Below are 25,119 nucleotides of genomic sequence, written 5' to 3' on the forward strand. Positions count from 1 at the left end.
ATTTCTTTGTTCATTTTTAATGTTGCATTTAAGTGTTTGGATGTTTATTAGTGTAGTTCCAGTCATTGCTATTAACACTGTTGGCCTGGGGATTAGTAAATCAAAAAGGATGTTATATAAAGAAGAGCTGGGCAAAGTCAGCTGTCTGTTGGAAAATAAAGTGACGAACAGGGAATTGTAATGCAGTAGGTAGTGGGAATGAATGTGGTTAGCTGGATTGTTAATGGTTTGGGAAAGTCTGTAAAAAATGGAAATAAATCATGAAATTTGCCAGAAAATATAGTTCTGGTTATTTCTGCTACAGGAGACTCTTTTTAATAGCAGAGCACAGTAAATTATGTTATGAGGCCCTGTGATACATGTTCAGCATTGTATCCACAAGCAAGGAGCAGTGGAGTTGTAATATTAACCTCAAGGAGCATAAGAATAGTTGTAGAAGGATGACTTGTAGACCCTGAAAGAAGATATGGTCTGGTTATAGGATATATTATGGGTAGGGGAGTACAGTAAATTTTCTTTTATTGCCCCAGGGTCTAACAGGAATGGATTAAGGAAGATGTTGGTAACAACCATAGAGAGGAGAGGCAAAAGGCATATCGATCTGGAGGAATAACTCAACTTGGGGCAAGAGAGGATACCCATACAAGCCTGAAACTGTAGAGAATACCTAAATTGGGACATCGTTTTTGTAGATTTATACTTGCAGTGGTGATGGCAGACATAACATTTGAATGCATTGGTAAAGGCTGGTACGTGACCTACCCAATCACATACATTGATAGGTTTTCTGTAAATGTGGAGGTGCAGGCTAGGCTTAAGGATATTGAGGTGCTACTGCACATATACTTGGACCACTTGCCTCTGTGTTTAACTGTACAGTTGGATTATAAGGTGAAGATTTACACTGGAGGGTTGCAAAGTTTTTCCTGAATTCTGATCTTTTTAGTAAGTTGCAGAAAAATATGGTCTGATTTGTTAATGGTCAATAGAACAATGGAAGAATAAGATCAAAGGTTTCCTGGAATGAATTTGAAAACTATAGTTGCACAAGAGTTGGTCAGATGTAGAGGTTATATCAAGAACAGGGATACATAAATAAAGGAATGTCAGGCCTGGCTTGGGGTACAGTTTGAACAAAGGGTAATGGGGATGCCTTGGTTAGAACAAGAAACCAAAAATGGATAGATGGGAATAAATAAGTTGATTTATCAGGAAAAGAGTTTGAGAGGGTCCCTGAAGATTGCCTACTTGAGGCACTCTCCAAAAGCATAGTGGGCTCTGGCTGTGAGGCTATGACAGCTAGTATTTGAGAGGACAATTAAGTTAAGGGAAGCAGTACCAAAGATGATGACTAGAGACCCAATAGCAATGGTGAAAATATTCCTTTGGTATGCCACAGGGACAAGGTTCTCCTGGGGGCACTAAGCAAAAATTGCATACTGCTCTACTAGTGCAGGTTGTGCTGATGCTATCCTCAAAGTGGGCACAGGCACTATTTGTATCAGTAACAATGGAAGAGCTAGAAAAGACTGCAAGCCACTAGGAAATTGCTGGGCTTGGATGATCATAGAAATTTACAGAGATGGTGGGCTGGGATCCTGGAAAGGCTGTTAGTGCTGTTGGATCATGTTCTGACCACTGGCAGTTTCCCAGATTGTGGAAGCATGCAGCTACCTCCCTGATCCCAGAATTCTCATTCTTGTTGCATAGTATTTTAACTCAAGACAAAAAGTAAATGGCTAAATTGATGAGGAGTTGATTTTTCTGTGTCCATAAATGTAACTTTATTTTTTGAACAGTGCCTGATTTATTTTTTCAAATAATTAGCATTTCAGAACATCTGACTTCTAACCAAGAGCTGCATTTTTGTTTGATAGATGAGGCCAAAAATGTTATAGAAGTTATTAGATCAGGTCACGGATATTTGAGTGAATGAAAATCTTGCCAAAAATGAAGTTACGTTTAAACTACTGATCCTCTGTTGTCCCCATTGTCAGTCTCAACTGGTTGCATTATTTGCATCAAAGTAGGTTTGAGCAAGTAGCTTTTCATCAGAGCTTCTCCAGCACTCTCCCTCTCCCATAATGTTCTGTAATGAATACTCTACAGATCTCATGTACCACTCTTTGGAGTCAGACACAGTTTTATAGCACTCATCAACTTTTTTAGACGTGTAACATTTTTTATATAAAATTAGCTGTACTATTTTCGGTTCTTCCATTCTTTTGCATTATTTAGTGAAATTTTCTCACAGAACCTTGATCTACTTACCCAAATTTTTCTGTCCCTTATTCTGGAGTCTACCTAAGCAATTTTATCTCTTGGCCTGACTTTCTTTATTCTCTTTCCATGCCCATATACATTTTTTTCTGTGTAGCAGTAAACATGGACAAGGATTCATTCTTTAAAAAGTGCCTGAAATGTGGGCACAAATTTCCACAACAGGACCTGTACCTACAATGTATGGTCTGTTTGGATGTAGAACATTTTAAGTTTTGATTGTGATATTTGTTCTTCTTTTGGTCAAAGGGCAGTTTTGGACCATAAGAACAAGCTGATTGTTAAGGGTCTTTTCCCTGCTGCAGTGGAAAATTTGCCTATTCCTTCTTTTGCTACATTTTTTCCCATTAGCACCTTGAGGATCTGGGAAACAGGCCTCTGAACATTCAGATAAAGACAATAAAAAAAAAAAAAAGATGGGAAGAAAAAAAAAAGACCAGCAAATGCTCTGAGCTTGACTTTGGAACCAAATGTTTTTAAGCCCTTGACATAATCTCCTTCAGTTCTGACAATTTTGGTTCCATTTGCCATGATTCTATGACTCCTTGTTGTCTGTCTCAGAGCCAGTAGTCATCTCAACTGATTTTTGCAATGCAGTCCTCTCAGGGGGAGCTCTCCATGTTTGCTATCTCCAGACCCACCTTTCATGGCATCTATTACATCTTTCAGGTCTCTAGGAATGTAATTGAAGAAGATGAGAGCCTTTGTGATGGCTCAGACACAGGGTTCATTCTCTCTGTCCTTCCAGAAGTCTGATGGAGCTGGCCTTCCCAGTGTCCTTATTTTTCTCCTTTCCTGGTTCAAGTGTCTGGTTGCAGAGTCAATATTTCCTTCTGTCTTCCCCCTGTCAGCTCTGACTGCTCCAACTGTTTCAGTCCCAACGGTTCATCCAACTCACGCAACTCTAATATCTTTGGAGTAGGGTGCTTCCCAGAGCAGAGTGGTTGATGTCTAGGCCATGGACCCAGCTTCAGATCAGACTCATTTGGGTCCATTCCTGTTTTCATATACTTTGGCCCTCAACAGTGAGCTCTTCTTGGATCTGATAGAGATCATTGGGTTGGGGAGAAATTCTTTTAATCTGTCTTCTTTAGGTATAGCTTAGATGATAAATCCAGCATGGCAAGGAGATGAACCAATTGTTTTGGTTTCATTGGGACCTCCTGTTTTATCTGTAACCTTAGGATCTCTCCGTTCACCCAGCTAGATGTTTTGTCTTAAAGTAAAAAAAAAATGTTACATTTTGTTTTTCTGTTGTGATCAGCATTTTACACCGGTTAAATAAATAAATAAATAAAACCTTTGGTATCAGCAGTAAGATCCTCCAATCTAAAGTGATATTTCATAGGACAAGAAGAGGTTAAGATCTACCGGTTTACTGATGTTTTGATATATATATATATATATATAATACTTATGACAAACCAAGAGCAGGATTTTGATGATTTATTTAAGCTTTTGGATACATTATGCATATTTTCAGATCATAAGGGGTGAAATAGGCAGTAGTGCCATTGAGTAATAACTTAGAAAGGTTGGAAATTGGCTAATGTGTATTGGCATGTGCAGATAGTAAATTGGGAACACAGTGGAGGACATACATCTTAAAAAAAAATAGATGTGTAGGAAAACAATAATTATTTTCTGGCAATGTTAAAATTTTGATTTAATTGGGGTACTTCAGCAGAAGCTCAATAGAAATTTGAGCTGCTTTATTTTCTAAGAGTAGAATATGAATGATTGATTGGTGTGGTGAGGCAGATGTATATGATAGAGTTACTAGGTCTTGTATCTCCACTAGTTGTACCTTAATTTTTGGAAGTAAGGGATGAGTATTCTGTTGTAAAGGGGATGTTTAGTACTGCATGAAGAATTTTGGGATATAGGCCATGATCATAAAGGTAAATAAAGCAAAACTGGAGTACTTAGTTAGGTGAAGATGAGGATGAACCAACATGTAAGCACGTTTTTCAATTACCAAGATACAGCATTAGTTTTAGGAGGTTTAGGATTTGTGCTTTGAAGTGTTTGCATAAATATTTTTATACTATACAAAGATCAACAGGCCAAACACCAAATCACACTGTTAGAGATGTGAAGAAGGGGAACCTGGCTTGTGGAGCATATTTTTTGGTTTAAAAACTTTCACGGGTTACCTGGTTAAAAGGAATATTGCAGAAGGTTGTAAGGATTTGTAAATGTTGTTATTGGGGTATATTAAAAGTTCAGGATGCATAAGATTAGAAGGGGAGAGGTTGTTTTCGTTGATTTTAGTAGCCAAGAAAGTTTTAAAAATGCTATTTTCAAGACCTCAATAAAATTATTTGGTCTGGTTCACTGCTGTATGAATGTTTAAAGTTGTAGATTTACACTAATGTAGATCGTTGGTATGTAGATAATTTATATGGTTGCATCTGTAAAGATTAGCATCTAATTTACATAATTTTAGATGTTCTTCATGTTTCACTGTTGCAGTCATCACATTTGGGCTATCCCTGCCAGGGTAGCCCTTGGCCAGCCCGAATACCAGAGACTTAGTATTTCTGCGTCAGTTGCGGTTGCTTGAGGACTGACGTCAGGATGTCAGTGGTATAAAGGAAGGTAGCTGACACCATTACATCAGTCTTTCTTGCCGTGGAGCCCGAAGCAGAAGCAGTTCGCACGAATGCTGGTCGGCCGCTACCTGAGTTTTCATTTCCGATGTTGAAATCTTCTAAAGCTATGTACCGCATTGCGGATCCTTTTTTCTTGCACTAACCGATGTCAGAAATAGTTATTAACTATCTCACCTGTGGAACGCAAATACCACACTGAGACTTCTACTCTTACTGCATCACTTGTCTAGGCCCAGACCACAACGTCCCCTGATGTCACTTCTATGCTTTGTTTAACGCCAAAACTATCAGTCGTCGGGCTGTTATTGTAGCCAGATATTTTCGATTACAGTCCTCGAATTTCGATAATTGCTTTGGCAAGCATTCCAACAGCAGATCTTCTGAAAAAGCATAAAGATAAAGACAGAGACAGATCGCACAGGTCCAAACCTTCCGACAAGCTAGTCGTCAGTCCTCCAGTACTCAGTGAGGTGCTTTCACAGCCCCTGATGCCCACTTCTGTTGATTCATAGGCCACTACCAAGACCCTTTTGGAGTCCGGTATGCCACAGAACTGTTCTTCATATAAGGATCCTGCGGTTGTCTCTACTTCGGATGGGTCCGGAGCCGCTGAGCAGGCACCGGCTTCCGAGGAAGTCCTTCACACCACTGAGTCTCAACACAAACCAATGTCTTCTTTCCCGACTACCATTCTTTTGAAAACAACCAAGTTCCTTAGGCCCAGGGTTCGAAACACACCCAAAAAAACAACTACCCACTCTCAGGCACCTGCTACCTTGCCTCAGTCTCAAATGCTTAAAATGGCAGAAGACCTTATCATGCTGATTAGGGGAATTCAAGTTACCCCCATCAAAAAGGAGAAGAGGTCTGTCTCCAGTAGTTTTGTCTGAACAAGAGTCAGATGACTCTGATGCATCTGACTGTGAAGACATACAGCTCCTCTCCAGTTATGAGGATTCTGATGCAGAGGAATCCATTCCTTCAGCCTCTCCCCCAGAGGATTTTTCCTTTGGGGAAACCGTGCATACTTTAAGGGAGCATTTCCAATGGGAGAGTCAGGACTACCCTCAGTCTAAAAAGAGACTCAGGGAATTCCTAGATCTTCCACAACACAGACCCTTAGCCATCCCCCCAGTCCTGAATGTTGTGGATGATGTTTTCCTTGAATCCAGCTCGACTCCAGATGCCCTCCCTACTGCTCCCAGAAACCAGACAGGTACTACAGAGTCCCTGACTCACACAAATATCTTTTTAAAAATCCAACTGCTGACCCTGAGGTCATTTCTCAAGGGTCAAAAGGGATTAAAGCAACCTCTGCTAAGAATCCCACCCCCTCAGACAAGAATTCCCGAGCATTGAGCAGATGGGGTAAAAAAGTATACACCTCAGCTACTCTTGCCATCAGGGCAATAAATTGTCAGTTCCACATGCTTAAATATCAGTAACATACCTTGGAACTCCTTAAACAAAAAAAATTATTCTTTCCTGCATAGGCAGAATCTAAAGATTTACAAGACTTAATGCATTCTGCAAGTCAAGTAACTAAACACACTTTTTGTACTGTGGTTTTGACACCCTGGAAGCTTCTTGCAGGGCAGCAGTCACTGGATCTGTCATTAGAAGACATGCATGGCTTAAAGAACAACCCCTGCCAGACCATGTCAAATCTAAATTGTTGGATGCACCCTTGCACAAAGATAACTTATTTGGCACTAAGGCAGAAGAAGTCTTAAAAAAGATGGAAGAAAAAGCAAAATCTATGCAGACAGTTAAAGATTTCTTACAAATCCAGCCCCCTAGGTTCAGCAGGCATTTTCCCTCCAAGCACTGGTCCTTTTCCTGCTCCGAGTAAACAGACCCAGCTTAGGCCCTGTGGAAACAGGCCCTCCAGACAGCAGCCCCAGGAATGCAAAGATCTAAGCAGTGGACTACCTCCACTTCAAAACCAGCGAGTTCTAAGCCACTTCCTTATGGTAAGAACTCACAATGACTCACCTCCTCCCAACCTCTCCTCTGCTCACCTTCACGTACCCCTAGGAGGAAAACTCTCCTTTCACTCAAGCACCTGGGCCACCATTACCAAGGACCAATGGGTTCTGAACATTGTGTCTCAGGGATACAAATTCTCCTTCCACACCCAAAAGGGTTCCCAGATCTACCACCAAATCGGTGGGCAGAGGCTCAAAAGCAAATCCATTCCCTGCCCTCTTTGAGGGCAGTAGGCCACATTCCTGCAGAACAGATTGACCAAGGCTTCTACTCCAGACTTTTTCTGGTGCCCAGAAAAGAGGGCATCTGCTGCTCCATGCTCGATGTATCCATTCTAAACACCTTCCTGGTGATCCCAAAATTCAAAATGCTCACCGTCCAGCAGCTGCTACCCGTGCTCTCCAAGGATGCTTGGCTAGCCACCCTGGACCTAAAAGAGGCCTACCTCCACATTCCCATCAGGGAATCATGCAAAAAAGATCTCCACTTCAGGGCAGGATCTCAACACTTTCAGTTCTCTGCACTTCGCTTTGGCTTATCTACTGCTTCCAGAGTTTTCACAAAATGCCTGGCTCTGGCCATTGCCTTTTGCAGACAAAGAAATATTGAAATTTACCCCTACTTAGATGACTACCTTATACAGGCAGACAGCCAGGAAAAGCTGCTCAAACCCCTGGCCTTTGTAAAGAGCCTACTAACCTCCCTAGGGTACACAGTCAACGAAAAGAATTCCAAACAGGTGCCCACCCAAAGGATAATCTTCCTGGGAGCAAGCCTGGACACAGCATCCCAGATGGCATACCTTACACCAGAGAAACAAATTTTCCTGTCAGCTTACTTCTCTCAACTGGCCACCAGGCCCCAGCTTTCTGCAAGGAAAATCCTGCAAGCCCTGGGGTTCATGGCCTCTTGCATACTCCTCATTCCATATGCCAGACTGTATATGAGGAAACTTCAATGGTACCTAAAGAGTTTTTTTTGTCAACACTCTCAACAATTGGAAACTCTACTACCTATTATTCCTTGCCTGAGAAAGGAATTTCCTTGGTGGGCAACAGTCTGCTCCCACAACAAGGGACTGCCCTTCTCCCCACACCCTACCATCCAGACCCTCACCACAGACGCATCAGACTACGCTTGGGGTGCACACCTGGATGGCAGGTGCATACAGGGCCAATAGAGCCCACAGCAAATTCCCCCTGCACATCAGTCAAAAAGAGATGATGGTGGTGCAGCAGGCCTTGATAGCTTTCAAACCCCTTCTCTCTCCTGGGGTTCTCCTGATCAAAACAGACAACACCATTGTGATGTGGTACATCAACAAGCAGGGAGGGACTCACTCCTACCCTCTGTGCAGGCTGGCCATGACCCTTTGGCTCACAGCCTCTTCCTGCAACTACACCTGTTAGCACAGTACCTACCAGGCTCACTCAACTCCCTCGCAGACCAATTAAGCAGAAAGCTTTTGGAGCCACACAAGTGGCAGCTCAACAGAAGTACTTTCTTTCTAATAACTCAGAAATGGGAACCCCGAAGGTCAACCTCTTTACCTCCCACACCAACCATCAGCTCAGCAAATTCTGCACCAGTTAGCATCACTGCATGACTTGGAAAATGGATGCCCTGTCCTTCCCCTGGGTCACCCTCTCGGTCTATGCCTTTCCTCCCCTACCTCTCATCCCCAGGGTACTGCTCAAAATAAGGGAGGAAAAACCAAGGACCATTCTCATAGCTGCAGCCTGTCCCCGCTGCCTCCATGGCATCTTCCTCAGATTCCAAACCTCCTAACCCAGAGGGAAAGGGAACTCACGCACCCCCAATTGCAGACACTCAGTTTGGCAGCCTGGCTTATTCCCTAACCCCAGACCAATCTGCCATCCTCGGTAAACATGTTCTGGATGTTATCCATGAGGCCAGATGCCCTAGCACCAGAAAGTCTTATGCAGATAAATGGAAATGGTTCTGCACCTGCATCCAGACTAAGGGGGCCAATATGGCACAGCCCTCCATCCCTCTTATCCTGGATTACTTAGCTGACCTACTACACAGTGGTCTCTCTTTCTCCTCTATAAAAATTCATGCCTCTGCTGTTTCTGCCCATTTTCCCATTGAGAAGTCTCTTTTCTCACACCCTTTGATTAAACAGTTCCTCAGAGGGGCTAGCAATTTGAGACCCCCCCAGAAGGGCACCAACACCAGCTTAGGACCTTAACTTAGTATTGGAAAAGCTCACCCTGCCTCCTTTCGAACCAGCTTCTTCTGCAGAGCTACAATTTCTCTCCTGGAAGACAGCCTTCCTTCTGGCCATCACTTCAGCCAGTTGAGTCTCTGAGCTGCAAACCCTTCATCATCTTCCACGCAGACAGGGTATCCCTTAGAACTAACCCATCCTTCATGTCCAAGGTGGTGTCCAGTGTGGCTCTCAACCAATCCATTCATCTGCCCACCTTTTTTCCTAATCCCCAAAACATGGGGGAAAGGATTCTGCACTCTCCAGATGTGCACAGACAGCTCAGATACTATCTGGACAGGACTAAACCTTTCAGAAAGTCTGATCAGTTGCTGGTTAGCTTTGCTACAGGGGCAGAAGGCAAAGCCATCTCCAAGCAAACCATTTCTAAATGGATAGCACACTGCATGCATTTCTGCTACAAACATCATGGTAAGCCTCCCCCCAAGGGGGTCAGGTCACACTCCACTAAAGCAGCCTCCACCTCTGCAGTTTTCCTCAGAGGAGTCCCCATCAGGGACATCCTGGAGGCTGCCACCTAGACATCTGTTCACACTTTTACCAAGCATTACCGCCTGCCTCTCTTCGCCAAATCCAGGGCAGAGTTTGCCTCTGCAGTCTTGCAGGGCATTCTAGCCAGCCCCTAGCTTCCTTGACTGCCTCCACTCATTTCCTCAGCTTTGGGAATCTACCCAAATGTGATGACTGCAACAGTGAAACACGAAGAGCATAGTGCAGTTGTGTACACTCACCATAAATGTAGATGTTCAAGTGTATTCACTGTTGCAGTCCTGGTTTCCCTCCCTCCATCCCTCTTTTTTCTCTTTTTCCTTTTGTTACCCTTCTTCCTTGTTGTTCCCCTTTCCTTACAAGGGACATATTGGTATTTATTTTCCACTGGTGGGGTTCTTCCACCAGAACCTGGCCTCCTACTTTGCGGGCTCCTGACGGGTTAGGGCAAGAAAAACTGATGTAGTGGCGTCGGCTGCCTTCCTTTATACCATTGACAACCTGACGTCAGTCCTCAAGAGACAGCAACCGACTCAGAAATACTAAGTCTCTGGCATTCGGGCCGGCCGAGGGCAGCCCTTGCAGGGATAACCCAAATGTGATTATTGCAACAGTGAATACACTCGGACATCTACATTTATGGTAATTATACACAACTGTACTTTTTGTGGCACATTATAGATTAGCATTGTTAAATATGTTAATTTCTACATTGTTCATTAGTAAATTGGAGATTACATGTTGTATTTGTAAGCTGTTTGATAAGATGTTTTAAAATGTGAAGCTGGGTAATTGTCATTTGGATGCAGTGAATATATTTTATTGTTTTCTTAACCATTGAGTTTTGATTCTGTTTATTTTAATCATATTTTTAAATGTTAAAGGATTGCTTTAACCTTTTAATTCTGTATATCCTTCTGTTTGTTCCATCCATTTGTATGTTGTCAGGCTGTACTAAAGTCTTAAGATGCAGTACATATTATTTAGGCCAACATATTGAAGATGAACTAGAGTATATTTTCCCTCAATAGGTGCCACACCTGAAGGAGATACTATTAATTGGATTTTATCAACCCAATGAAGCACTAAGTCGGTTCCTTTCTTCTGCACAACAGGAATTTAAAGTGTCAATAAGGTAAGCAAACAGAGCAATTTAATTGGTTGTTATTATTATTATTATTATTTTAATGGCAATATGTGACATCATTCTGCTGCAAATACAAGTGTGTGTACGTCTGTCTGCTTGTGTGTGCTTGCGTATATGCATGTGTTAGTGGGGGGGGGGGGGGTTGATGCATTACAACAGAATTCTGACCGGGATGTAATGTTAAAAAATGATGCAGTGTGCAAAACCTTTTCTGAACACTTCACATTTTTGACTAGTTAAACAGTCACACACCTTCTTGCTGGTTACGACGCACTAATGGCAGAGGGACTGTATACTGAAAGACATAATGATGTGGCGAGAATGTTACACTGGAGATTGTGCAAACATTATGATATCGAAGTGGCTGAAAAACACTGGAAATATGAGCCACAAAGAATCATAGAAAATTGTGTTTATATCACATGGGATCACCCAATGCCAACAGTTCAAAAGATAGATGCTAGAAAACCGGATATAGTGGTCCAAGAAAAAGACAAAAATAGCATTGATCATTGAACTCACCACACCTAGTGACTACAGTGTCTTGCATACAGAGAGACACAAAGTCATAAAATACCTTGATTTGCAGGCAGAAATGAGAGCTATGTGGTGGAAAGATATCCAGACGGTTCCAATAGTAGTAGGAGCAACTGGTCTTTTAAAAAAGAATTTGCAATCTTATTTAGATATGTTACCAGCTGGGGTGCCTTCTGTGCAGAATCTGCATGTCCTCCCTATAGTCGCGTGGGTTTCCTCCGGGTGCTTAGATTTCCTCCCACATCCCAAAGACATGCTGTAGGTGGATTGGACAATCTAAATTGGCCCTATGCATGAGTGCGTGCATGTGTGTGCCTTCTGTGGAAGGTTGGACGCTGGGCTGGCAACTCAACACCGTAAAACTACTCTGCCAATCATGAGCGGACAGTGATCCACTGTGGCGACCCCTAACCGGGAAAAGCCGAAAGAAGAAGAAGACCTTATTTTCTTAACACTAATAAACTTAAATTTTCACTGGTGAAATTGACAAAAGATTGAAGGTCACATAATTGTGCCCTGTAAAACTTAATTTTGCTTGGATATAGTTGGCTGCTTTATTTGATTTTCACCTTGCATGAAAAACATCAAGAAAAGTCTATCCAGCCATATGAAGTGTGCTTGCATTAGGAGAATGGCAGAGAAGTCAATAATTTATTGTGAAGACAATGACTATTGCAAGCCCCCATATGTGTATTGACCCCATAGTTGGTTAGAATTAGTACTAGTATTAGTACTGCACATGATATAGCCTTATGCATAGACAGCAAAGCTTCTCAGAGAAGAATGGTGATTAGTAAAGCTTTCCCAAATGGTCATTGATTTTTGACCACTTATCCTGCTCCCAGAAAATTCATCATTATTAAAGACGAATCTCTGCAGAATCTTCTGTGCTGTTGCTAACAGGTAGAACAGTTGAACTTTAGTTTTAATCAAATTTTACAAATGGTGAAAATATTGGTTTATGCTGCTCACAGAATGTTATGGAATTTTTAACTTTTCTATTTGTAACTGTGCAATATTTATTTGTACTTTGCTTTTCACAATTACAAACTAAAATATTCTTCTAGTTATGGAATAATTGTGCCGCCTGTTGTCTTATACTGCCATGTACAAATATCCAACATATGTCAAATGGAATGTTAAAATGTGTGCTGCTTAACAGCTAAAGGTGCATATTTACATCATGGGTTCTCAGTAGCATGTTCATGTCAGTCTTAACTGTTCATAGGTTCACAGGTTCATAGGATGATACTAGGCTAATGGCCCAGAGGCCCTTATAAGCCTAGACAAGAATTTCACCCATGTTCCCACAAAGTCAGCACTTGTTTTCCTTGTCCAGCAGGGACACAGGTTTGATCCCAGGGGTATATTTTCAGTTTCCTGTCCAATCGTCCAGGGTTCCTCTTAAAGAGGACTAGTGAGGTACTCTGGTTGACATGGGGAGGAAGTCTGTTCCACAGATGGGGGAGTCATTGGAACACAAATCTGTCCTGCAAACAAGTTCTAGTAATGTCACAGACCAGGTTGAGACCTTGCATGTGGGTTGCATGAGTGGAGTTTGACTTACAGATATGCAGCAACTCCATCAAGGCTGAGTCTGAGATGGCCTTGTATGCCAGATACAGGTCACCTCTGAGCAGTCTGTATGAGACTGAGTAGAGGAACAGGGCTTTTAGCCTACCTATGTAGGATAGGTATTTGAGACCCTGGAATTTCCTGGTCATGGACCTCTGTGTTCTCTCCAACTGCTGCATATGTTTGGCAAGGTACATGCCGAAGGGTGCATTGTATTCAGTAATGGTTCTGATAAGGGAGGAGTACAGGGATGTTATAACCTCCTTGTTCCTGGGTGAAATACACTTACTTATGAGGTGAGCCATGTAGAAAGCCTTCTGTACAACGGAGGCAACATGGTGGTCAAAAGGTTGCTATCAACCTGGGTGAAAAGCCCTGCACGACTGATTGCATGCTTAGTACTTTGTTGTTAATGTGATAATTAGTGGGGACACCATTTTCCCCAAAGGGGATAATGATCTATTTCTTGGCATTCGGTTTGAGGCCATGCTTCTGGCACCAGTCATTAGTTTGGTTAAAGCCCTGTTGGAGGATGTTCACATCACTAGGGGAATTTAAGACGGTGCCCAGCTTGCAGTCATCTGCAAGTTTGGTCAGCACAGACCACTGGTTTTGGCTTGCACCTCAGAAAAGTATATCCCAAACAGTAGATGCCCCAAGACCAATCCTTGGGGTACGATGCTTGTTACGGGTCTGCTACTAGTGGTAGCTTCCCCTATTTTGACTGAGTGGGTTCTATCAGTAAGCCATTTGGCTACCCATCTCGTAACATATAGGTTGATGCCTGGCTGGGAGAGTTTATCTATTATGCCCGAGTGGGGAATAGTGTTGAAGCCTTTGGCTAGGTTGAGGTAGGTGGTGTGCACTGCCTTGCCCTCATCCATGGCTTTGGTGACTGTTTCAAAGAAGGTGACCAAGTTTAACAGGCATGATCTGCCTTTGACAAAACCAAACTGTGTGGGATCAACCGTTTGGTGGTTGCCATAGTCCTTGTTTATAAGGTCCATGATAATGCATTCCATGGCCTTGCAGATCAGGCTAGTTAGGCTGATGGGCCTATAATTGCTTGGGTCGGTGGATGCTCCACCTTTGTGCAGAGGGATGACAGTGGCTGTCCTCCATTCTGCTGGGATGAAGCCAGTGCACAGGCTTTGATTGAAAAGGGTGCTTAGTGGTGCTGAGAGCTCTTGCCTGAGTCATAATATGAAGTAAGATGAACACCTGTACTGTCTTTTCTGCATTATATGCATCACTTTTTAATTTGAAAGGCTGTCAAATACTACCTTGTGATTTAGGGATTTCTATTTCATTCTGTTAAGCTAGTAGAAATGAGTCATCATTTTTAAATGCGTAGTCCACACTTTTGAAATTAACTTTTTGACAACCCATTTCCTTTTATCTGTCTGTTTTCTCTTTTTTGCTTTTGAATTTGAATTCTATTTACTGAGAAATATTATGTACCTGTGTTTTTTAATGAAATGTATGCAGGATGTATTGAGGTTGGTAGTTTGGCTTAATGGTTAGTGTCCTTACCTTACAGTCACAAGGTGCAGGGTTTGATTCTCGCATGGAGTAATTGGCTAGGCTTAAAATAGCCCACAAGGGCAGTTAGCCTAGTAGTAATCTATGAATCTATAAATTAATATGAATCTGTATTTTGTACATTTTGCCAAAACAGTATGGTAACAAAACTGATTTCTTCTTGATCTTCAGAATAAAGTTTATTTCACAATTACATTGTAACTGTAGACATTTGAGGCAGATAAGGAGATGGATTGATGTTATAACAAATAATCATCAGGTTTACCTCCTGAACTTCTAAGTTGGGCTAATCAATTAGTTTTTGTAACTAAGGACCAGATATTTTAGGAAAATCTTTTATTGGGCTTTCTGCATTGTTTTCCCCCTAAAAGTGAATAAAATCTAAGTTACAGGTTCATGCATAACATAATTTTAGATTTTACATTTTAGAAAGTCTGCTTTTCTTTACAGTAGAACATCACAAGCAGTCTGTACTTGTACTCATAAATGAGAAGAACATTTCTGTGACTTATTTTACGCATTCCTGATTGTACTGGTTTGTCTTCAGTTTGGCTGACTTGATGCATAAACTTTTACTGTTTTGAATGTTTATTTTCTAGCCAGTGAGATATTGTATGCAGTGAAAGGAATGCAGTGATGTACTCTGTGTTTCACTGTTGCACTCATCACATTTGGGTTATCCTGCCAGGGGTAGCCCTCAGTCGGCCTGAATACCAGAGGCTTAGTATTTCTGTGTCAGTTGCTGTCACTCCAGGACTGACGTCAGGTCTTCAGTGGTATAAAAACAGGCAGCCAACTCCATCACATCAGTCTTGCTTGCCAAGGAGCCCGAAACAGAAGCAGTTTGCATGAGTGCCTGTCGGGTGCTACCTGAGTTTTCGTTTCCGAATTGAAGTGTTCTAAAGCTAAGTACCCCGTTGGAGAGCCTTTTTTCTTGCTCTAACCGATGTCCGAAAAAGTTAAGAATTGTTTCGCCTGTGGAAAGCAAATACGACACCAAGACTTCCATTCTTACTGCGTCACCTGTTTAGGCCCAGATAACGACGTCCCCCACTGTCGCTTTTGTACTTTGTTCAAAGCCAGAACTATGCATCGTCGGGCCCTTATTGTAGCTAGATATTTTCGCTTTCAGTCCTCGAATTCCGATATGGCTTCAGTAAGCCATCCGACTACCGATCTTCTGAAAAAATGTAAGGATAAAGACAGAGACAGACCGCACAGGTCCAAAACTGCCGATGACGCTTCCGTTAAGCTAGTTGCCCGTTCTCCATTCCTCAGTGAGGTGCTTTCACAGCCCCTGATGCCCACTTCGATGGATTCGCAGGCCGCTACCAAGACCCTTTCGTAGTCCGGTATGCCGTGAGACTGTTCTTTGACTAGGGATCCTGCAGATGTCTCTACCTTGGTTGGGTCCGGAGCCACTGAGCAGGCACCGGCGTCCGAGGATGTACTTCTCACTGCCGATACTCAACACAGACCAACAATTTATTTCGCGTCTTCAGTTCTTTCGAAAACAACTGGGTTTCTAAGGCCCAGGGTATGAACCACACCCAAATAACCGACAACCCAGGCTCAGGCACCTACTTCCTTGCCTCAGTCTCAAATGCTTAAAATGGAAGAAGACCTTATAATGCTTATTAGGGGAAGCCAGGCTACCCCTTCCAAAAGAAAGAGAGACTTGTCCCCAGTAGTCTTATCTGAACAAGAGTCTGATGACTCTGATGTATCTGAATATGAAGATATGTAAACCCTCTCTGCTTATGAGGATTCTGATGCAGAGGAATCCATCCCTTTAGCTTCTCCACCTGAGGACTTTTCCTTTGTGGAAACCCTACATACTTTAAGGGAGCATTTCCAATGGGAATGTGAGGACTATCCTCAGTCTAAAAAGAGACTCAGGGAATTCTTAGATCTACCACAGCACAGACCTCTGGCCATTCCTCCTGTCCTGGATGTTGTGGATAATGTTTTTATGGAATCCAGTCTGACTCCTGACACCCTCCCTCATGCTCCCAGGAAACCTGACAGGTATTATAGAGTCCCCGTCTCTCACAAATTTCTTTTCAAAAATCCTACTGGTGACCCCAAGGTCATCTCTTAAGGACCTAAAGGAATCAAAGCAACCTCAGCTAAGAATCCCACCCCCCCAGATAGGGATTCCTGAGCATTAGACAGATGGGGTAAAAAAGTATACACCTCTGCTACTCTTGCTGTTAGAGCATTAAATTGTCAGTTCCACATGCTGAAATATCAGCAACATACCATGGAACTCTTCAAACAAAAAATATCTTCTTTTCCTGCTTGTGCAGAAAATAGTTACAAGAGTTAATGCATTCTGCAACTCAATTAACTAAGCACACGTTACAATGCGGTATTGATGCCCTAGAAGCATCTTGCAGGGCAGCAGTCACTGGTTCGGTCATTAGAAGGCATGCTTGACTTAAGGAACAGACCTTGCCAGACCATGTCAAATCCAAATTATTGGACGCACCCTTGAACAAAGACAATTTATTTGGCACCAAGGCAGAAGAAGTCTTAAAAAAAGATGGAAGAAAAAGCTAAATCTATGCAGACAGTTAAAGATTTCTTACAGGTCCGGCCACCGAGGTTCAGTAGGCATTGCCCCTCCAAGCATTAGTCCTTTCCTGCCTCCTCCAGGCCAGCTCAGCCCAGACCCAGGGGAAGCAGACCCCCCCCCCCACAGACAACGCCCCAGGGAATGCAGAGATCTAAGCAATGGAGTTCCTCCTCTTCAAAAACAGGGAGTGCAAAGCCAACTCCTTATGTTAACAACTCACAATGACTTTACACTTTCACCTCCTCCCTCTGGCCACCTGCTCGTGCCCCTAGGAGGAAAACTCTCCTTCCACACAAGCAACTGGACCACCATTACCAACGACTGTTGGGTCCTCAACATCGTGTCCCAGGGATACAAATTTTATTTCCACATTCTGCCAACCCCAAAAGGGTTCCCAGATCTTCCTCCAAACCAGTGGGCAGAGGCCAAAAAGCAAGTCCTTTCCCTGCTCTCCATGAGGGCCATAGAGCATGTTCCTGCAGAACAGATAGGCTAAGGTTTCTACTCTATACTCTACCTATGCTTTCCAAGGATGCTTGACTAGCCACCCTAGACCTAAAAGAGGCCTACCTACACATCCCAGTTAGGGAATCAAGCAGGAAATACCTACGTTTCAGGGCAGGATCTATGCACTTTCAGTTCTCTGTGCTTCCCTTTGGCTTATCTACTGCTCCCAGAGTTTTCACAAAATGTCTGCCTCCCACCATTGCTTTTTGCAGACAAAGAAATATTCAAATTTACCCATACTTAGAAGACTGCCTGATTCAGGCAGACAGTCAGGAAAAGCTGCTTCAGCACCTGACCTTTTGTAAAGGACCTACTGACCTCCCTGGGGTATACTAGTCCCCACACAAAAAATTGTATTCCTGGGAGCAAGCCTGGACACAGCATCCCAGATGGCATTCCTTACTCCAGAAAAACAAGCCTACCTGACAGGCTACTTCTCTCAACTAGCCACTAGAACCCAGTTATCCACAAGGAAAATTCTGCAAGCTCTAGGGTTCATGGCCTCTTGCATTCTACTTATTCCATATGTCAGACTGCATATGAGGAAACTACAATGGTACCTAAAAAGCCTTTGGTGTCAGCACTCTCAAGACCTGGAAACTCTTATACCAATGATACCTTGTCTAAGGAAAGAGGTACTTTGGTGGGCAGCAGCATGCAACCACAACAAGGGACTTCCCTTCTCACAACCCCATGCCACCCAGACCCTCACCACAGATGCATCTGACTATGCCTGGGGTGCTCACCTGGACGGCAGGTGCATTCAGGACCAATGGAGCCCAACTCAAATACATCTACACATCAACCTAAAGGCTGTCAGCATGCACTGACATCTTTGAGACCCCCTACTCTCCCTGGGCCCTCTACTGATCAAAACAGACAACTCCATAGTGATGTGGCATATCAACAAGCAGGGAGGGACTCACTCTTATCCTCTCTGCAGGCTCGCCATGACCCTTTGGCACATGGCTTCAGCCATGCAACTACACCTGTTAGCACAAGTCCTGCCAGGCTGTCTAAACTCACTGGCAGACAACTTAAGCAGAAACCTGCTAGACCCACACGAGTGGCAGCTAGATCTCAGAACCTTCACCCTTGTAGCCTAGAAATGGGACACCCCAAAAGTAGACCTCTTTGCCTCACACTCCAACCATCAGCTCAGCAAATTCTGCACCTGGGAACCTCACAGCAAGGCCTGGAAAGTGGATGCTGTATCCTTCCAGTGGGTAAACCTCTCAGTCTATGCATTTCCCCTTTACAACTCTTTTCAAGGGTACTGCTCAAAATAAGGGAGGAAAAACCGAGGGAAATCCTGATTGCCCCAGACTGACCACGCCAGCACTGGTACCCACTGCTGCGCAGCCCGTCACCCCTGCCACCATGGCTCCTGCCTCAGATCCCAACACTCCTGATCTAGAGGAATGGAGAATTCATGCAGCCCCAATTGTAGACCCTCAACCTGTCAGCCTGACTTATTCCCTGACCTCTCCTCAAGCTGCCAGCCTAAGCAAACAAGTTCTAGATGTTATACGTGAGGCCAGATGCCCCAGCTCTAGAAAATCCTGTGCTGACAAGTGGAAAAGGTTTTGCACCTGAATCCAGGCTAAGGGAGCCTGAACAGCACATCCCTCCCTATCTCTAATCCTAGATTACCTGGCAGACCTGCTACACAGGGTATATCCTCCTCTTTTATTAAAATTCATGCCTCAGCTATCTCTGCTCATTTCAGCACAGAGCCACCGCTATTCTCACACCCTCTCATCAAGCAGTTCATAAGAGGGGCAAACAACTTAAGGCCACCCAGAAGAGCTCCTACCCCAGCCTGGGACCTTAACTTTTTGTTGGAAAAGCTCACTCTGCCCCCCTTTTGAACCTGCAGCTTCATCAGAGTAAAACTTTCCTCTCTTGGAAGACAACCTTGCTTCTGGCCATCACTTCAGCTAGAAGAGTATCAGAGCTACAAGCACTTATGGCTGTGTAGCCCTTCATCATTTTCCATGCTGACAGGGTCTCCTTCAGGACTTAACCCATCCTTCATGCCTAAAGTGGTGTCCAGTGTGGCTCGCAACCAATCCATTCATTTGCTCACCTTTTTCCCTAACCCAAAAAACAAGGGGAAAGGATTCTGCACTCTAGAAGTGCACAGACAGCTCAGATTCTACGTGGACAGGACTAAATATTTTAGAAAAACTGATCAATTGCTAGTCAGCTTTGCTGCAGGAGCAGAGGGCAAGGCCATATCCAAACAAACAATCTCCAAATGGATAGCACACTACATCCATTTCTGCTACAAACAGCACGAGGAACCACCTCCAAAGGTGGTCAGGACACATTCCACCAGAGCAGCCTCCACCTCTGCAGCTTTTCTCAGAGGGGTCCCCACCAGGGACATCCTGGAGGCTGCAACATGGACATCTGTTTATGCCTTCACCAAGGATTACCACCTGCCTATCTTCTCCAAATCCAGGGCAGGCTTTAACACCGCAGTCTTGCAGGGCATCCTAGCCAGCCCCCAGTCTTTTTGACTGTCTCCACCCTTTTCTTCAGCTTTGGGAATCAACCCAAATGTGATGACTGCAACAGTGAAACACGAAGAACATAGTACAGTTGTGTACACTTACCAAAAATGTAGATGTTCGAGTGTATTCACTGTTGAAGTCCTGGTTTCCCTCCCTCCACCCCCCTTGTCTCTTTCTCTCTATCTGTCTCTCTCTCTCTCTCTCCCTCTCTCTCCTTACAAGGAAATGTTGGTATTTACTTTCTACTGGTGGTGTTCCTCCACCATTACCTAGCACTCTGTTGGGGGCTCCTGACAGTTAGGACAAGAAAAACTGATGTAATGGCGTCGGCTGCCTGTTTTTAAACCACTGACGACCTGACATCAGTACTGGAGCGACAGCAATTGACGCAGAAATACTAAGCCTCTGTTATTCGGGCCATCTGAGGGCTACCCCTGGCAGGATAACCTAAATGTGATGACTGCAACAGTGAATACGCTCGAACATCTATATTTATGGTAAGTGTACACAACTGTACTTTTCAGTGATTATTATTTAAGCAAAACTGCAATAAAGTTGTGAAAGAGCTAATAAAGTAGTCTGAAACCATGCTGTGCTGCTATGACATCTGTACTGGTAGAGTGCTAAAATAAAAGCTGCGTTTAAAATTAAGATGTGAAGGTTCTAAGTCTGTATAGTGTATCCTTTTCCCAGTAATCTGATATAAATTGTCAAACAGATACTTTGAGAGATGCATAATGTGTAGTACATTTGATTATTGAACTAAATTTAGCTTGTCATACACTGCATAGAAACCTGTTGTTAAGACTTAACTAGAGAAAACATCTATATGCTTCTCAGTACAGTTGAGTCCAGTAAACCATACCAAAAGTGTTTGTAATATTTTAAAGCCATATTTTCCTCACACTTCCTTTCAGTTGGAAGCATACCTGTCAGCTGTCCAGAATTTTGCAGAATGCCCCTGATTTTAATTTTTTTCTCCTGTCCATATAATATTTTTTTTATTTTTCTGGTGAATTGTTGAAGGTTACAGTCGTGTCAGGAATGCCAGACTGATTGTTAAAGAGTTTCATATTTGTTGTTCAGAAAAGGTAGTTTGATGCAAAACCTGTTCTGTTAACTTTGTAAATGAATTGTAATAATTAAAAAGTGTCACTAATTTTGTCCCTTTGTCCCCACAGTATCTTTACCTTTGTTCAGAATTATTGACTAAAGAAGTTGAGAGATATATTTGGAAGGAATGTGGGCATATTGCTTGTCTTTAAGGGAGATTCTTTTACCTAGTTATTATCACAGTCATGTGAATAAATTACTCAAACCTAGAGTAGTTAACAAACTGTCTGATTAGACATGAGATAGCTTTACTGCTGTGGATTCTCTCAGGGGTGTTCTGTGCAACTTATCTGGTTTTCCCTCTTTGGGATTAGTGCGTGATATGATGGACTGTTGGTTCTAGACTCCTATGAGTTCATGATTATTTGGCTAAGTCTTTTGATACTGTTCCACACCAGGATGTCGCAGCAGCCTTGGTTGTTAGGGTACTGATCCTATTATCTTCTGCTGAATTACAACCCAGCAATTTAAAATACAATGTATTTTTGGTTATCTAACTTTGCCAATGATTGTAAGGTGCTAGCTTTGCAGTCTTCAGGCAGTTCCGTCTTTGAGTTGAAGTACTTGCTAGGAAATGCATTGGTGTATTGTCCTAGAAAAGATGTACAAAGGAAGATAACTACTTAGTGGAGTTAACTTTTCTAAATCAGATCAAGAAGTAACTGTACAGCTGGGCAACTTTAGTAGTTAACTTTGCTGATATTAGTACAAATATACTTGTCAGTGTTATAGAACTGCCCATTATTTTTATTTATTCGACATTTGTTTACCGGGAAAGTCCAACTGGGCCAAAAAATACCCATTATTAGAGGCGGCCGGGGGAGAAAAGCTCCACAATTGCAATCTATCAAGAATAAATTACAGATATTTTAAATCAGAAAGTATCATGTAGCACTAGAAAACGCAGGACTGAAAAAACGCAATGAGGAAAACATAGAGCATACATTTCATAGCAGAGTGCAGTGGAAAGTAATAACATAAGTTGGAGAAAATATGTGAGGAAAAACTCATTAGTCATTTATTACATAGATTAGTATGTGATAAATGAGACCTTTTGCTACTATGATATGTTGCAGCTTATGCTGCTTAAGATAACCCAGCAATTTGTACCAAGAAAAATGTCTGTTTTTCCCTTGGCTGCGTGTTTTAGAGGGTTAAATCTTGACTATAACCATGACAGCTTGAGTTTGAGTAATGGCTTGGACACTGGAAGAGCTGGGGTTTAGTGGGTGGGAATTAACCAGTTGTGTAGACTTGCCTATGCAGGGGGAGGGATGATGATCCCAAATGACTTGGTTTCTCCCATCCAAGTAGTGCCTTGCATGACAACAAAGGCAAGTCAACTGGGAGACATGGACTTGGTCCTCCTAAACCGGTAATGGTAGCTCTCAGCTGTGCATGCTTGGGAATGTGTGTAAATAGAGACAGAACATAGGAGGCTGTTACGGTGATGAGGCTGGTCACTTCAACCACCTGAGCAGGAGTTATAGCCTTAAAGTAACCTCCCCCATAGTGCATGCTATACATGATGTGGGTTTATGTTAGGAAGGAAGGCATATCTAGTTCTGGGTCTGAGACAGAAAGGGTAGTTGCTATCTAGTCTGTGGTATAAGCCAGACCCTCTCAGGTCAGGGGGCAAGGGCTTCCAATGCAACAGCAGACCCAGCTGAGGTATAAGAATGGACAAGGGCACAAGCAACTTCATGGCTGCCTGAGTAATAGCTCCTGTAGACAACTCACAAGAGTGTCTGAAGTCCATTCGGAGAGGTACTTGATGAATTGCAGGCATAGGGCAAAGAACACTTTAGAAAAGGTTTGAAATTTTCCAACATTTTATTTAATTAAATCATTCCAATAAAAAGAGAGGATGAGGATTATGAGTGTGAACTGGAATAACTAAGGAATGTTCTTCGTGTTTCACTGTTGCAGTCATCACACTTGGGTTATCTGCCTGCAGGTAGCCCTTAGCTGGCCCGAATACAAGGGACTTAGTATTTCTGCGTTGGTTGTTGTCACTCCAGGACTGACTTCAGGTCGTTAGGGGTATAAAAACAGGCAGCTGACGCCATCGCATTAGTCTTTCTTGCCGAGGAGCCCAAAGCAGAAGCAGTTCGCATGAGTGCTGGTCGGCCGCTACCTGAGTTTTCATTTCTGAACTGAATCATCCTGAAGGCTTCTAAAGCTAAGTACCCCGTTAGGGATCCTTTTTTCTTGCTCTAACTGATGTCGGAAAAAGTTAACAATTGTCTCACCTGTGGAAAGAAAATACCACACCGAGATTTCCATTCTTATTGTGTCACCAGTTTAGGCCCAGACCACAACGTTCCTCGCTGTCGATTTTGTGCTTTGTTCAATGCCCAAACTATTCGTCGTCGGGCCCTTATTGTTACTAAATACTTTCACTCTCGATCTCCGTATTCTGAAATGACTTTGGTAAGCCATCCGACTACCGATCTTCTGAAAAAACGTAAGGATAAAGACAGAGACAGACCACACCGGTCCAAAACTGCTGATGACACTTCCGTTAAGCTAGTCGCCAGTTCGCTGGTACTCAGTGATGTGCTTTCACAGCCCATGTTGCCCGCTTCAATGGATTTGCAGGCCGCTACTGAGACCTGTTTGGAGTCCGGTATGCCACGAGACTCTTCTTTGACTACCGAACCTGCAGATGTCTCTACCATAGAAGGGTCCGGAGCCGCTGAGTAGGCACCGGCTTCTGAGGAAGTTCATTGCATTACCGATACTCGACACAAACCGACGACTTCTTTCGCATCTTCAGTTTTGTCTAAAACTACTGAGTTTCTAAGGCCAAGAGTACGAGCTACGTCTAAAAAAACAACATCCCAATCTCAAGCACCTGCTTCCTTGCTACAATCTCAAATGCTTAAAATGGCAGAAGACCTGATCATGTTGATTAGGGGAAGCCAGCCCTCCTTGCTAAGAGAAAAAGAGACCTGTCCCCAACAGCTTTAACTGACCAAGAATCCGATGACTCTGACGTTTCTGAATATGAAGACATGCCTTTATCTGCTTATGAGGATTCAGATGCAGAGAAATCCATTCCCTCTGCTTCCCCTCCAGATGATTTCTCTTTTGGTGAAACTCTTCATACTTTAAGAGAGCATTTCCACTGGGAATGCCAGGATTATCCACAGTCCAAAAAGAGACTTTTTAGATCAGCCACAACATAGACCCTTAGCTATCCCTCCTGTTCTGGGTATTGTGGATGATGTCTTTATGGAATCCAGTCTGACTCCTGATACTTTACCCCCTGCTCCAAGGAAACCAGACAGGTATTACAGAGTCTCTGACTCTCACAAATTTCTTTTCAGAAATCCTACTGCTGACCCAGAGGTCATTTCCCAAGGGCCTAAAGGTATAAAAGCAACTACAGCTAAGAATCCCACCCCTTCGGACAGGGATTCTCAAGCTTTATTTATTTTATTTATTTATTTATTTATTTATTTATCATTTGTTGACCGGGAAAGTCCGACTAGGTTCCACAGAGCCTGTTTTCAGCGGAGGCCCTGGGAGAAATGCTCCAGATGCATGTCCTTGGCTTTAGACAGATGGGGTAAAAAAGTATACACCTCTGCAACTCTAGCCATTAGGCCATTGAATTTCCAGTTTCACGTGCAGAAATACCAGCAACATATTATAAAACTTATTAAGCAAAAATTATCTACCTTTACAGACTGTGCAGAAAATAAAGAATTACAGGAGCTTATGCATTCTGCAAGCCAAGTCAGCAAGCATACCTTGCAATGTGGGTTTGACGCCTCAGAAGCATCTTGCAGTGCAGCAGTCACTGGTTCTGTACTGAGAAGGCATGCTTGGCTTAAAGAACAGACCTTGCCAGACCATGTATCAAAATTACTAGACACTCCTTTGAATAAGGACAATTTGTTTGGCACCAAAGCAGAAGAGATTCTAAAAAAGACTGAAGAAAAAGCTAAGTCTATGCAGACAGTCAAAGA

General features: G+C 43.0%; 1 protein-coding gene across 2 annotated transcripts in view; it reads left to right on the top strand.

Moving 5' to 3' along the window:
• The window catches only part of GMPPA (GDP-mannose pyrophosphorylase A), a 424,071-nt gene that overhangs the window by 43,340 nt on the left and 355,612 nt on the right, over nucleotides 1-25,119 (top strand). For both annotated transcript variants that reach the window (XM_044075874.1, XM_044075875.1), the window contains exon 4: nucleotides 10,656-10,759. In XM_044075874.1, coding sequence (XP_043931809.1) covers nucleotides 10,656-10,759 — 104 coding nt within the window. The remainder of the gene's footprint in view (nucleotides 1-10,655; nucleotides 10,760-25,119) is intronic.

Source organism: Protopterus annectens, chromosome 6.part1, assembly GCF_019279795.1.
Source record: "Protopterus annectens isolate FY-2018-M chromosome 6.part1, PAN1.0, whole genome shotgun sequence".
In the NCBI taxonomy this organism is placed as follows: Eukaryota; Metazoa; Chordata; order Ceratodontiformes; family Protopteridae; genus Protopterus; species Protopterus annectens.